The sequence below is a fragment of the Orcinus orca genome, chromosome 10 (genome assembly GCF_937001465.1).
Source record: "Orcinus orca chromosome 10, mOrcOrc1.1, whole genome shotgun sequence".
Lineage (NCBI taxonomy): Eukaryota > Metazoa > Chordata > Mammalia > Artiodactyla > Delphinidae > Orcinus > Orcinus orca.
The window spans coordinates 55,539,244-55,553,566 of record NC_064568.1 but is presented as its reverse complement, the minus strand read 5'-3'; the positions used below and the strand labels follow the sequence as shown (position 1 = coordinate 55,553,566).

The 14,323-nt window shown below is 36.1% G+C and overlaps 1 protein-coding gene across 5 annotated transcripts in view; it reads left to right on the top strand.

Moving 5' to 3' along the window:
- Positions 1-14,323, top strand: part of ZCWPW2 (zinc finger CW-type and PWWP domain containing 2) — a 139,785-nt gene that overhangs the window by 108,016 nt on the left and 17,446 nt on the right. For 4 of the 5 annotated variants that reach the window (XM_033405450.2, XM_049715951.1, XM_049715948.1 and 1 more), the window contains one exon: positions 1,431-1,477. The exons of the other annotated variant lie outside the window; for it this stretch is intronic. In XM_033405450.2, coding sequence (XP_033261341.1) covers positions 1,431-1,477 — 47 coding nt within the window. The remainder of the gene's footprint in view (positions 1-1,430; positions 1,478-14,323) is intronic. 5 annotated transcript variants of the gene reach the window in all.

Genomic DNA, 14,323 nt, shown 5'->3' with positions numbered 1-14,323 from the left:
AAGGTGAGTGATGTTTAACATAAAAGTAATAACATGTTAGTTTTCTTACTGTCTTATAACTTTGCTTTCAAAGAATTATATTACCATACAGTATGTCTCTCTTCCTCTCTCTCATAATTGGAGATACTGCATATCAACCTATCATCACAGGTAAGGGTTTTTAAACAAAATGTAACAGTGTTTCCCATCCTATCTTATGAGTATGACTGTACTACTCTATGCCATAAAAATGTGATAACCATTCATTCATTAGTGTATAGGAAAGGCTACTGTGAAACAATCATATCAATTACACTAGGCAACCATAAAGCAGTCATGTTGCTGTTTCTTTGTTAAACATGAATTTCATTTTCACATTATCTTTTAATTTTTGATGTCTAGTGTTAGTAATACATATGACATCTACAGTGTTTTGTATCATAGAAGACATTATTGCTGTAGGTACTGACAGGCAGATGATTAATCTTGTAAACAGATAACTGACAGCACTGATATATACAGTACAGTACTGTAAATGTTTTTTCTCTTACTATTTGCTTAATAACATTTTCTTTTCTCTGGCTTACTTTATTGTAAGAATACAGTGTATAATACATATAACATATAAAATATGTGTTACTTGACTGTTTATGTTATCACTAAGGCTTCTAGTCAACAGTAGGCTATTAGTTGTTAAGTTTTAGGGTAGTCAAAAATTATACGTGGATTTTTCACTGTGCAAGGGGTCTGCACTTTAAATCCACATGTTGTTCAAAGGTCATCTGTTCTCTATTTGATTAGACTCTTCATTATTGCTGAGTCTTTCTCTGATGCACTGTTGGCAGCTCAGGGACCCCAGATGGAGGCAGCAGGCATAAAACTTAGGGATTTGTAGTCAAATGGATCTGCCCCCACTGCATGACCTCATGCAGTGAAGTGCAGATGGAGTACGCCCCTTTTAAAACTATCATGAGGATTAAATAAGATATTGTCTCTATAAAGTCTTTATTACATGTCTGGCTGGTAGTATGGGGTTGGCCAAAAAGTTCGTTAGAGTTTTTCCAGACTTTTTGGCCAGCCCAATAGATGTACACGTAGAGGTAGCTGGGATTTAATTCCAGATCCTACATACTCTAGAGCACATAAGCTGACCATAAGCTGTCTAGAAATGAGATACACTAGATGCTAGCTGGTGGACATCCAACCAGCCATCAGATTTAAGGGAGGAGGTTTGTCAAATAAGTATACCAATCCCTGATGTTATTACTTTTGGATTACTTTGTTTTACTCAGCTCTGGGAGCTGAGTTTGTTAGCATTTTGATCAAAAGAACCACTGAAAACACATATCATGGTATGAGAAAGTAGAAAATTCTAACTGTGTAATGTTGCATTTATTTGAATAGGAGTATAGTTCACTTTTTTGAAGCAGCCATACCTTATTATCTTACAGACAAATCCAAAGCAGGTGGCAAAGTTGCTGTGGTGGCCAAGAAAGGGGTAAGATCATGTTTTATTAAATCAAATAAACAGACTTCAAATTCAATCTGATTAACACTATTTTTAAAAGAAAATTAAATTAATATTTTAAATCAAAATGAGATATAATCAAATTTTTCTTCTAAATGTTAGTTGACACTAAAAATTTAATATTTATAGTTTTATCGATGTTATAGAATTATCAAATATTAGAATAATAGAAAATTGTAAGTTAACAAATAAACAATTGCTTTTATTTGTACATACTCTCATATACTAAAATATTTTTAATATGTCATGTTATTATAATGTATGCAATCTTCATAGAAAATTCAAATAATTAAAATTCACAGCTTAATATGGACTTTACCTTAAAGTTAAGTAGAGAACAGTATCAGACATTTGTATGAATCTTTTTAATGAAAATTTATAAAGTTAATAGCATTTTAAAAGAATTTTTAAAATTTAACATGTCATTCTATACATTGTGTGTGGAGATATGTTTAACTCTAGTTACTGTCAAAACTGTGATTGGGATAGGTTGAGCCTTGACAGTCTCCTTAAGTGACAATATTCTCGAATAGTAGTTTCTCTCCTTGTGTCCACCACTATCAATGCTTTTTCCACTCCCTTGCCAGCTTTAGATATCACCAATTTTTACATATTTGCCAATATTTGAAAGGAGAAAAATATGCCATTTTTATTTCAATCTGCTGTTATTTATTCTTTTATTTTAGTGAGGTTGAGCATTTTTCATATATTTATTGGACATATTTCTTCTGAAAACTGCCTGTGCATATCCTTGCCCATTTCTTCCATGAGCTTTTTTTCCTTTGATTGATTTATAGGTTGAACTGCTTCTTTGGATCTTCATTTCCTTATGAAGACTCCCCTGTCACATAAAACTTACCTTAGATAAATTTGTATGCTTTTCTCTTTTTAATCTATCTTTTGTTACAGGGGCCCCAACTGAGAGCTTAGAAGAATAGAGGAAAAAGACATTTTTCCTCCCCTACACTAAAACCAGTTATCCGAATACCATTTATTGACTAATAAATAATCTTTCCCTTCTTTACTTTACTGTTTTTCTTTTGTTATCTTCTTTATAGTATATAGTATACCTTCTTCATAATATAACATACGGCATTTAACATGTCAAAATATCTGTTTCTATATCACGTATCTAGTCTTAAAAGAATTCTAAATTGCTGTAATTATTGTTTCTCTGTCTTTTCTTTAATGTGTGGATTGGTGATCCTTCATTACCCTACTTTTTCAAAAATTGTTTTCATAGTTCTTGCCTGTTTAGTTTTTCAGATTTTATGTATGTATGTATGTATATTATGATGAATTGACATTTTAAAAACCCTTTCTGTTTGGGGAGAGACTGTCCCTCCCAAGACTAGCCAGATCTTCTAGATGGCACAGGGTACATCTTTCATATGTACCAACTAATTCCAAACCCATATCACCCAACTACCTTCTTATCAAATTCTCAAATACCAAGCCAGTATTGCCCCTGCCCTAAATTATCCCAGGCCCAGGTTCCAGCCAATGGAGACTACCCCTCTAGACCAAAGCCTTCCAGAATTATTCAAAGTAGCCAGTCCTAAACTGTTTACCCTACCCTACATTTCCTTTCCCATGGAAACCTCAATAAAGGCACAATTTAAATAGTTTTAACAACATACAGATGAACTTTAGAAATATTTAGTTAATTCTCCCAAGAAAAATTCTGTTGAGGTGATGATTGGTATTGTAGAAAATCTACGTATTCATTTGGAGAGAAATTACATGTTTATAAAGTGAATGCACACACGTAGAAATATGTCTCTCTATCATTTTTTCTTTAGTTTTTTTCAATGTAGAATTTTACATATTTCTAACTAAGGCCTTCCCACATTATTTGTTACTAATTGGAAAAGGATCTCTTTTTTATGTTTTCTAATGAAAAAGAAAATCATTTTTATTTATTTATTTTTGGTTGCATTGGGTCTTCGTTGCTGTTTGTGGGCTTTCTCTAGTTGTGGCGAGTGGGGGCTACTCTTTGTTGCGGTGTGCGGGCTTCTCATTACAGTGGCTTCTCGTTGCAGAGCTTGGGTTCCAGCCGTGCAGGCTTCAGTAGTTGCAGCACGCAGGCTTAGTAGTTGCGGCACGTGGGCCCTAGGGTGCAGGCTCAGTAGTTGTGGTGCACAGGCTTAGTTGCTCCATGGCATGTGGGATCTTCCCGGACCAGGGATCGAACCCTTGTCCCCTGCGTTGGCAGGTGGATTCTTAACCACTCTGCCACCAGGAAGCCCCCTCTAAACTTTTTTAGCTTATATATAGAAAGTATGTATGTATGCATATCTTTTTTCTAACACTTTATTTTTATTAATGCCAAGAGTTTAACTTATACCTCTTGAAAGGCAAAATTAATGACCACTTTTCTTGATTTATACATTTATGTATAAGGAATTCAAGCTATTATATTTTCTGATAAAAAAAATTTTCCCCCAAATTATTGCAAAAATTCTTCATAATAAGCAGGAAAATTTCATTAGCCCAATTGCAGAAGTCGCTTACATTTTATGAGTAGATGTCTGGATATTTGTGCTAATTAATAAGCTTGTTTATTAACATAGAATTCATGTACTGCAGCTCACTTGATTCACTTAGCTTTATATGCATCTTTCCACAAAGATAAATATTATAATAGATCTCTACGGCTGGCTTCTAGCACCAGGCAGAGAGATACCTCAGGAAAGAACAGTAAGTAGAGGAACCCCTTGGGAAGAGTCACAGTCACGTTTCAAAACTCATTTAATTTCCTTTTGGATTTTACTTTTCTTCACCTTGCCATAGACCAGTGTTCCCAAAACTTGAATCATTCAGGTATTCCATCATCATTTTGCCATTTTCTGTGCTGTTAGTTACTGTAGTTTTCTTTCATTTGATTAACCTTTTTAGTAATTTAATTTTTTTATTGAGGTAAAATTTAAACACCGTGAAATGCACAGACCTTAAGGGTGGAGTTTGATGAGTTTTTCTTAAGTGTATATACCCATGTAACTACCATTCCAGATTAAAATAGAGAACATTTTCATTACCCCAAAAAGTGTCCTAACCAAAATTTTAAGATGTAAATGTACTCTTTTGATGTGAGTTGCATTTTCAAATATATAAATAAATATATATTAATATAGAAAATTGTCCATTTATCACTTTAAATCATCAGCGGAAACCTTCACATAGAAAGTTCTTTTTGTACTAATTTCAGTTTCTCTGTTCTCAAACCCTGTGCCACTCTCTGGCAGTATTATGAAACAGCCTTCCAGGGGAGTGATTTTTAACAAGATATTCTTTAGTAACTTAAAAACTAAACCTGCCTGATTAGGTTGCAAGCTTATCTTGAATTAAAATCTATAGGAATTCTGTAGGATAACTATTAGTAGGAAAGTAGTAAAATTAGACAAAATGGATTAATTGTTGATATCCAGAAACTTTTATATACCATTTATGAGAACAAGCAAAGACCCCTTGATTTAGAGTAACTCTTTTCTGGTGTGGATGATTATATTTGTTTCTTAAATAGAAAAGTCTACTATGGGACTTATATATTGGCTTAACCCTGTTTTTGACTTGACTTTCAGTTTATGGATCTGACTTCAATCAAACTGACCTCCTTGTAGTTTTCTTAAGATGGGCAGTGGGAATGGGAGGAGCTGGGATAGAGGGGAAGTGGGCATCGGGGTGAGTATAGCAGGCGTGAAAATCCCTTTGTTTTTCTTCCCTGGAAGTAAAATGACAGCATCCTAGTGTGAGGGCCACGCTGGTCTCCAGGCTCTCAGGTTGTTGTCCAGCAGTCGGCTTACGACTTACAAAGGGTAGGTTTTCCACCCACAGGGCTGCTAGGCGCCTCTTGTTTTCAGGGGTTTCAGGTCTGAAGGGGAGTGTTTTGAGAGGTGGAAGTGGTGGGGGGTATCCTAATCCGATGACTTGTCCCAGTGCACTGATTTATCTGAGAAAATTCAAAGTTTAGTTATGCAGACCTGGTACTTGGTAAACAGAAATTCATCTTTATCAGTAATATCCTCTCTTAACTTTTAAGAATTGTTTTCATCCTAATTACTAAAAAACAAAATATCATTTTTAAAATGTCACCATTTATAATAATAGAAGATTGTATTAATTTTTGTTTCTCTGCACATTATGCCCATTTGAAAATTCACTCAAGGTATTAATTCACTTGGAATTCAAGTTTAGTAATACTTAAAATCTAGTGTCACAGATTCCAGAAATTCAAAACTTTTCAACCGTAACTCTCCACGTTTTCTATTCTATATTTTAACTTTGAGCCAGAAGGCAATAAAAAGAATTCTACAAAATGTGATTGCTCTTTTGTTAAGATATACAAAAACCTTTTCAACTTGAGTCCTACTAATCACATGAAGAGCAGGTGTTGTCCTTTGTTATTTGGGACTAAAGGTTGTATTATGCAGCTGTCTTCAGTTTTGTTGATTATATTCATTACAAGTATAGTCCTTTCTCTCATCCAGACACACAAATTATGACTCCAACATCAAGCTACACACACGATGAATCTGGGTTTCTTCCAAAGTTTGGGATATTTCTTATTCACCGTCACCTTCCTCATCCCATTCCATTAAAACCAAAACCAATCTTACTAATCCATAGAAAAAGTGGATATAACATACAAAAGGAATTTGAATGTAGCTATTGCACTAGATATTAAAAATGATCTTTCTATGTCTAATAGAAATAGCTATTGTTTTCCTGTTTGCAGAGGGAAGTTGTTATCATTGGAAAAAGTATGCTAGTGAAAATTAGTAGAATTTACATATAACTTATTAGAATGAATCTATAATTTTAAATTTATAAACATTTGGCTTCTGCCCATAATAGCTTCTTCAAACTTTTTATTTATATTAGACAACACAAGCCTATTTCTTTTCTTTGAAGACACATAAATTATTACTTTTAAATTCTTTAAAATTGTAATGACTTTGGGGTGATATTTTTTTATGTACTAATACCTTTACTTTGCTTCAAAAATAATTTGCTCTGTTATGAAATATGTATATTAGGTACACATCTTAAATCTGTACTCCCCCACATACTGGGAACACAGTCACCCAGATCAAACAAAGGGAGGTGTATCTTGCATATCCTTCCATGAATCTAGGCTCAAGAATGTATTTCATTTCAACCTCTGGGATCCTCAGCTGATGTAAAGACTTGGATCCAGATAAAATATTTTAAAGAATAGTCTTTTTTTTAAAAAAAGTGTGCTGTTGTGCAGAGTCTGTCTATTCCTGTGTAGGGGAGATCATCTTCTTTTGCATGTTGCTGAGGATTAATGTTCAGAATTTGACAGTGATTGTGGGATAAAGAATCAGGCCAATTATCCTTACTACTCAAGTTGATGGAGAGAAAAGTGGTAAAATAGATAACGAAGGTCTCAAAATTTGTTCTTTAGTCCAGAAAGAATACTGTAATATGGGTACTATAATCACTGAATGTTCTCTGTACATCGGCTTTTTAGGATTTAATTGAAATACGTAGATTCTAGAATGTCTTCCTGAGAAATCTTACCTTTTCCCAACATTCCTCTTGCTAAAATATCCAGTGACTTCGGAAAAACTATACACAAATAGGAATTGTTTTCAAAAGACTTGGATTTTCAGACAGTGTCCAATTGCAAGTCAAATAATCTAACTTACCAGCTTCATTCAATCGGATAAACAACTGATATAAGTTCTGCTTTTTTCTGATTTCCATGGAACTCTTTCCTTTCTGGACACTCTGTTCCTATTAGTCCTTAGTATTCTGAAGCTCTATATAAATATGAGTACAATCTGTGCTATTTAAAAAATAATAAACTTCCTGAACTTCTGTGTTCTATCACTGGTATAGCTAGATGGTCAAAGACTGTTTAAAAAAAAAATCAAGTGCAAGACTTCAGAATTTATCAGTGAAGTACATAGTCATATAGTTCCTTGAGGTGTCCTGTTACTTCTGTCCTCAGCCAAGATTGGGAGGTGTTAATAGAAGGCCTTTTCATGCCTTCTGTTTAAGGTGGTCTAGTGGTCAATTTCTATTTTAGGGGAAAATATTCTCCTGTGTCTCAGCTCACTGCTTGACCACACACTCCAGTATTTTTTCTAGTAAGCTCCTCAAAGCAGAGAAATCCACAGTGCTTTAGTGTGAACTTATACATGGCTGAAGAGAGTGCAAGGGACAACTAGATGTTTATAAGTCATGTTGCCAGGGACTGGTCTCTGATATTGTCCAAATCTCACAGGAATACCCCTCTACTGAAGATTGACCAGAGTGAAACATTGGTCATTAGCAGATATCTATGTAAGAAACACTGGATTTGTAGATGATCTGTTGAAATCATGTTTAAATAGGGCTAGAAAATGATCATTTCAACCTTCCTTCGTTTTCAAAGAAGTGTTAAAAACAAATATTATCTGAACCCGAAGACTTAACTTTATTATTGGTACTCTCTAGATACTCAGATTAAGTAATAACCATCTTTTACAATGTTGCATGAAACCAGTTTTCTTCCTTTTCCAAGCATATATTTCCCAGCAGATTTACCAAAGGGGAATGAGAATATTGGCTTTTCCTTCTATATGATGACTTTTGACAAGGACTTTATGTACATTATTCAAGATACAGATTCATTCTTTTGTCAAAGTAGGCAGCTCTTTACTGATTACTGACTGACAATTATTCTCAAAAGGTTACAAAACATATTTATGTCTTCTATGAGCATAAATTGCTGATCAAAATTTTACAACCTCAGATTTAGCACAGCTAACAAACTTGTTCTTCTTGCTTAAAGAGATTTTTAATTTTGGGACTTCCCTGGAGGTCCAGTGGTTAAGACTCCATGCCTCCACTGCAGGGGGCTTGGGTTCGATCCCTGGTTGGGGAACTAAGATCCTGCATGCCACACGGCCAAAAAAAAAAAAAGGTTTTCTTTGTTGTTGTTGTTGTTTTTGTGTGTGTGTTTTGTTTTACATCTTTATTGGAGTATAATTGCTTTACAATGGTGTGTTAGTTTCTGCTTTATAACAAAGTGAATCAGTTATACATATACATATGTTCTCATATCTCTTCCCTCTTGCGTCTCCCTCCCACCCACCCTCCCTATCCCACCCCTTTAGGTGGTCACAAAGCACCAAGCTGATCTCCCTGTGCTATGCAGCTGCTTCCCACTAGCTATCTATTTTACGTTTGGTAGTGTATATATGTCCATGCCACTCTCTCGCTTTGTCACAGCTTACCCTTCCCCCTCCCCATATCCTCAAGTCCATTCTCTACTAGGTCTGTGTCTTTATTCCTGTCTTACCCATAGGTTCTTCATAACATTTTTTTATTCTTAAATTCCATATATATGTGTTAGCATACGGTATTTGTCTTTCTCTTTCTGACTTACTTCACTCTGTGTGACAGACTCTAGGTCCATCCACCTCATTACAAATAGCTCAATTTCCTTTCTTTTTAAAGCTGAGTAATATTCCATTGTATATATGTGCCACATCTTCTTTATCCATTCATCCGATGACGGGCACTTAGGTTGTTTCCATCTCCAGGCTATTGTAAATAGAGCTGCAATGAACATTTTGGTACATGACTCTTCTTGAATTATGGTTTCCTCAGGGTATATGCCCAGTAGTGGGATTGCTGGGTCATATGGTAGTTCTATTTGTAGTTTTTTTAAGAAACCTCCATACTGTTCTCCATAGTGGCTGTACCAATTCACATTCCCACCAGCAGTGCAAGAGTGTTCCCTTTTCTCCACACCCTCTCCAGCATTTATTGTTTCTAGATTTTTTGATGATGGCCATTCTGACTGGTGTGAGATGATATCTCATTGTACTTTTGATTTGCATTTCTCTAATGATTAATGATGTTGAGCATTCTTTCATGTGTCTGTTGGCAGTCCGTATATCTTCTTTGGAGAAATGTCTATTTAGGTCATCTACCCATTTTTGGATTGGGTTGTTTGTTTTTTTGTTATTGAGCTGCAAGAGCTGCTTGTAAATTTTGGAGATTAATCGTTTGTCAGTGGCTTCATTTGCAAATATTTTCTCCCATTCTGAGGATTGTCTTTTGGTCTTGTTTCTGGTTTCCTTTGCTGTGCAAAAGCTTTGAAGTTTCATTAGGTCCCATTTGTTTATTTTTGTTTTTATTTCCATTTCTCTAGGAGGTGGGTCAAAAAGGATCTTGCTGTGATTTATGTCATAGAGTCTTCTGCCTATGTTTTCCTCTAAGAGTTTGACAGTTTCTGGCCTTACATTTAGGTCTTTAATCCATTTTGAGCTTATTTTTGTGTATGGTGTTAGGGAGTGATTAATCTCATATTTTTAAATGTACCTGTCCAGTTTTTCCAGCACCACTTATTGAAGAGGCTCTCCTTTCTCCATGGTACATTCTTGCCTCCTTTATCAAAGATACGGTGATCATATGTGCGTGGGTTTACCCCTGGGCTTTCTATCCTGTTCCATTGATCTATTTCTGTTTTTGTGCCAGTACCAAACTGTCTAGATTACTGTAGTTTTGCAGTGTAGTCTGAAGTCAGGGAGCCTGATTCCTCCAGGTCCGTTTTTCACTCTCAAGATTGCTTTGGCTGTTCGGGGTCTTTTGTGTTTCCATACAAATTGTGAAATTTTTTGTTCTAGTTCTGTGAAAAATGCCAGTGGTAGTTTGATAGGGATTGCATTGAATCTGTAGATGGCTTTGGGTAGTAGAGTCATTTTCACAATGTTGATTCTTCCAATCCAAGAACATGGTATATCTCTCCTTCTATTTGTATCATCTTTCTTTTATCAGTGTCTTATAATTTTCTGCATAGAGGTCTTTTGTCTCCTTACGTAGGTTTATTCCTAGATATTTTATTCTTTTTGTTGCAGTGGTAAATGGGAGTGTTTTCTTGATTTCACTTTCAGATTTTTCATCATTACTGTATAGGAATGCCAGAGATTTCTGTGCATTACTTTTGTATCCTGCTACCTTACCAAATTCATTGATTACTCTAGTAGTTTTCTGGTAGCATCTTTAGGATTCTCTATGTATAGTATCATGTCATCTGCAAACAACGACAGTTTTACTTCTTCTTTTCCGATTTGGATTCCTTTTATTTCCTTTTCTTCTCTGATTGCTGTGGCTAAAACGTCCAAAACTATGTTGAATAAGAGTTGTGAGAGTGGGCAACCTTGTCTTGTTCCTGATCTTACTGGAAATGCTTTCAGTTTTTCACCACTGAGGACGATGTTGGCTGTGGGTTTGTCATATATGGCCTTTATTATGTTGAGGAAAGTTCCCTCTATGCCTACTTTCTGCAGGGTTTTTATCATAAATGGGTGTTGAATTTTGTCAAAAGCTTTTTCTGCATCTATTGAGATGATCATATGGTTTTTCTCCTTCAATTTGTTAATATGGTGTATCACGTTGATAGATTTGCATATATTAAAGAATCCTTGCATTCCTGGAATAAACCCCACTTGATCATGGTGTATGATCCTTTTAATGTGCTGTTGGATTCTGTTTGCTAGTTTTGTTGAGGATTTTTGCATCTATGTTCATCAGTGATACTGGCCTGCAGTTTTCTTTCTTTGTGACATCCTTGTTTGGTTTTGGTATCAGGGTGATGGTGGCCTCGTAGAAGGAATTTGGGAGTGTTCCTCCCTCTGCTATATTTTGGAAGAGTTTGAGAAGGATAGGTGTTAGCTCTTCTCTAAATGTTTGATAGAATTCGCCTGTGAAGCCATCTGGTCCTGGGCTTTTGTTTGTTGGAAGATTTTTAATCACAGTTTCAATTTCAGTGCTTGTGATTGGTCTGTTCATATTTTCTATTTCTTCTTGATTCAGTCTTGGCAGTTGTGCATTTCTAAAAATTTGTCCATTTCTTCCAGGTTGTCCATTTTATTGGCATAGAGTTGCTTGTAGTAATCTCTCATGATCTTTTGTATTTCTGCAGTGTCAGTTGTTACCTCTCCTTTTTCATTTCTAATTCTATTGATTTGAGTCTTCTCCCTTTTTTTCTTTCTGAGTCTGGCTAATGGTTTATCAATTTTCTTTATCTTCTCAAAGAACCAGCTTTTAGTTTTATTGATCTTTGCTATTGATTCCTCCATTTCTTTTTCATTTATTTCTAATCTGATCTTTATGATTTCTTTCCTTCTGCTAACTTTGGGGTTTTTTTGTTCTTCTTTCTCTAATTGCTTTAGGTGCAAGGTTAGGTTGTTTATTTGAGATGTTTCCTGTTTCTGAAGGTAGGATTGTATTGCTATAAACTTCCCTCTTAGAACTGCTTTTGCTGCATCCCATAGGTTTTGGGTCGTCGTGTCTCCATTGTCATTTGTTTCTAGGTATTTTTTGATTTCCTCTTTGATTTCTTCAGTGATCACTTCGTTATTAAGTAGTGTATTGTTTAGCCTCCATGTGTGTGTATTTTTTACAGATCTTTTCCTGTAATTGATATCTAGTCTCATAGCATTGTGGTCGGAAAAGATACTTGATACAATTTCAATTTTCTTAAATTTACCAAGGCTTGATCTGTGACCCAAGATATGATCTATCCTGGAGAATGTTCCATGAGCACTTGAGAAAAATGTGTATTCTGTTGTTTTTGGATGGAATGTCCTATATATATCAATTAAGTTCATCTTGTTTAATGTATCATTTAAAGCTTGTGTTTCCTTATTTATTTTCATTTTGGATGATCTGTCCATTGGTGAAAGTGGGGTGTTAAAGCCCCCTACCATGAACGTGTTACTGTCAATTTCCCCTTTTATGGCTGTTAGTATTTGCCTTATGTATTGAGGTGCTCCTGTGTTGGGTGCATAAATATTTACAATTGTTTTATCTTCTTCTTGGATCGATCTCTTGATCATTATGTAGTGTTCTTCTTTGTCTCTTTTAATAGTCTTTATTTTAAAGTCTATTTTGTCTGATATGAGAATTGCTCCTCCAGCTTTCTTTTGGTTTCCACTTGCATGGAATATCTTTTTCCATCCCCTTACTTTCAGTCTGTATGTGTCTCTAGGTCTGAAGTGGGTCTCTTGTAGACAGCATATATAGGGGTCTTGTTTTTGTATCCATTCAGCCAGTCTGTGTCTTTTGGTGGGAGCATTTAGTCCATTTACCTTTAAGGTAATTATTGATATGTATGTTCCTATTTCCATTTCCTTAATTGTTTTGGGTTTGTTATTGTAGGTCTTTTCCTTCTCTTGTGTTTCTTGCCTAGAGAAGATCCTTTAGCATTTGTTGTAAAGCTGGTTTGGTGGTGCTGAACTCTCTCAGCTTTTGCTTGCCTATAAAGGTTTTAATTTCTCCATCAACTCTGAATGAGATCCTTGTTGGGTAGAGTAATCTTGGTTGTAGGTTTTTCTCCTTCATCACTTTAAATATGTCCTGCCAGTCCCTTCTGGATTGCAGAGTTTCTGCTGAAAGATCAGCTGTTAACCTTATGGGGATTCCTTTGTGTGTTATTTGTTGTTTTTCCCTTGGTGCTTTTTTTTTTTTTTTTTTTTTTTAGAGGTATGCGGGCCTCCCACCACTGTGGTCTCTCCTGCCATGGAGCACAGGCTCCAGACGCGCAGGCCCAGTGGCCATGGCCCTCAGGCCCAGCCGCTCCATGGCATGTGGGATCCTCCCGGACTGGGGCACGAACCCATGTCCCCTGCATCGGCAGGCAGACTCCCAACCACTGTGCCACCGGGGAATCCCCCCTTGCTGCTTTTAATATGTTTTCTTTGTATTTAATTTTTGACAGTTTGATTAATATGTGTCTTGGTGTGTTTCTCCTTGGATTTATCCTGTATGGGACTCTCTGTGCTTCCTGGACTTGATTAACTCTTTCCTTTCCCATTAGGGGAGTTTTCAACTATAATCTCTTCAAGTATTTTCTCAGTCCCTTTCTTTTTCTCTTCTTCTTCTGGAACCCCTATAATTCGAATATTGGTGCGTTTAATGTTGTCCCAGAGGTCTCTGAGACTGTCCTCAGTTCTTTTCATTCTGTTTTCTTTATTCTGCCCTGCAGTAGTTATTTCCACTATTTTATCTTCCAGGTCACTTATCTGTTCTTCTGCCTCAGTTATTCTGCTATTGATCCCATCTAGAGTATTTTTAATTTCACTTATTGTGTTGTTCATCATTGCTTGTTTCATCTTTAGTTCTTCTAGGTCCTTGTTAAATGTTTCTTGCATTTTGTCTATTCTATTTCCAAGATTTTGGCTCATCTTTACTATCATTATTCTGAATTGTTTTTCAGGTAGACTGCCTATTTCCTCTTCATTTGTTAGGTCTGGTGGGTTTTTATCTTGCTTCTTCATCTGCTGTGTGTTTTTCTATCTTTTCATTTTGCTTATCTTACTGTGTGTGGGGTCTCCTTTTGCAGGCTGCAGGTTCATGGTTCCAGTTGTTTTTGGTGTCTGTCCCTGGTGGAGGGGACTAGTGCCTGTGTTCTGGTGGAAGAGGCTGGATCTTGTCTTTCTGGTGGGAAGGTCCACGTCTGGTGGTGTGTTTTGGGGTGTCTGTGGACTTATTTTGATTTTAGACAGCATCTCTGCTACTAGGTGGGGTTGTGTTCCTGTCTTGCTAGTTGTTTGGCATAGGGTGTCCAGCATTGTAGCTTGCTGGTCATTGAGTGAAGCTGGGTCTTGGTGTTGAGATGGAGATCTCTGGGAGATTTTTGCCGTTTGATATTATGTGTAGCTGGGAGTTCTCTTGTGGACCAGTGTCCTGAAGTTGGCTCTCCCACCTCAGAGGCACAGCACTGACTCTTGGCTGCAGCACCAAGAGCCTTTCATCCAGATGGCTCAGAATAAAAGGGAGAAAAAGTAGAAAGAA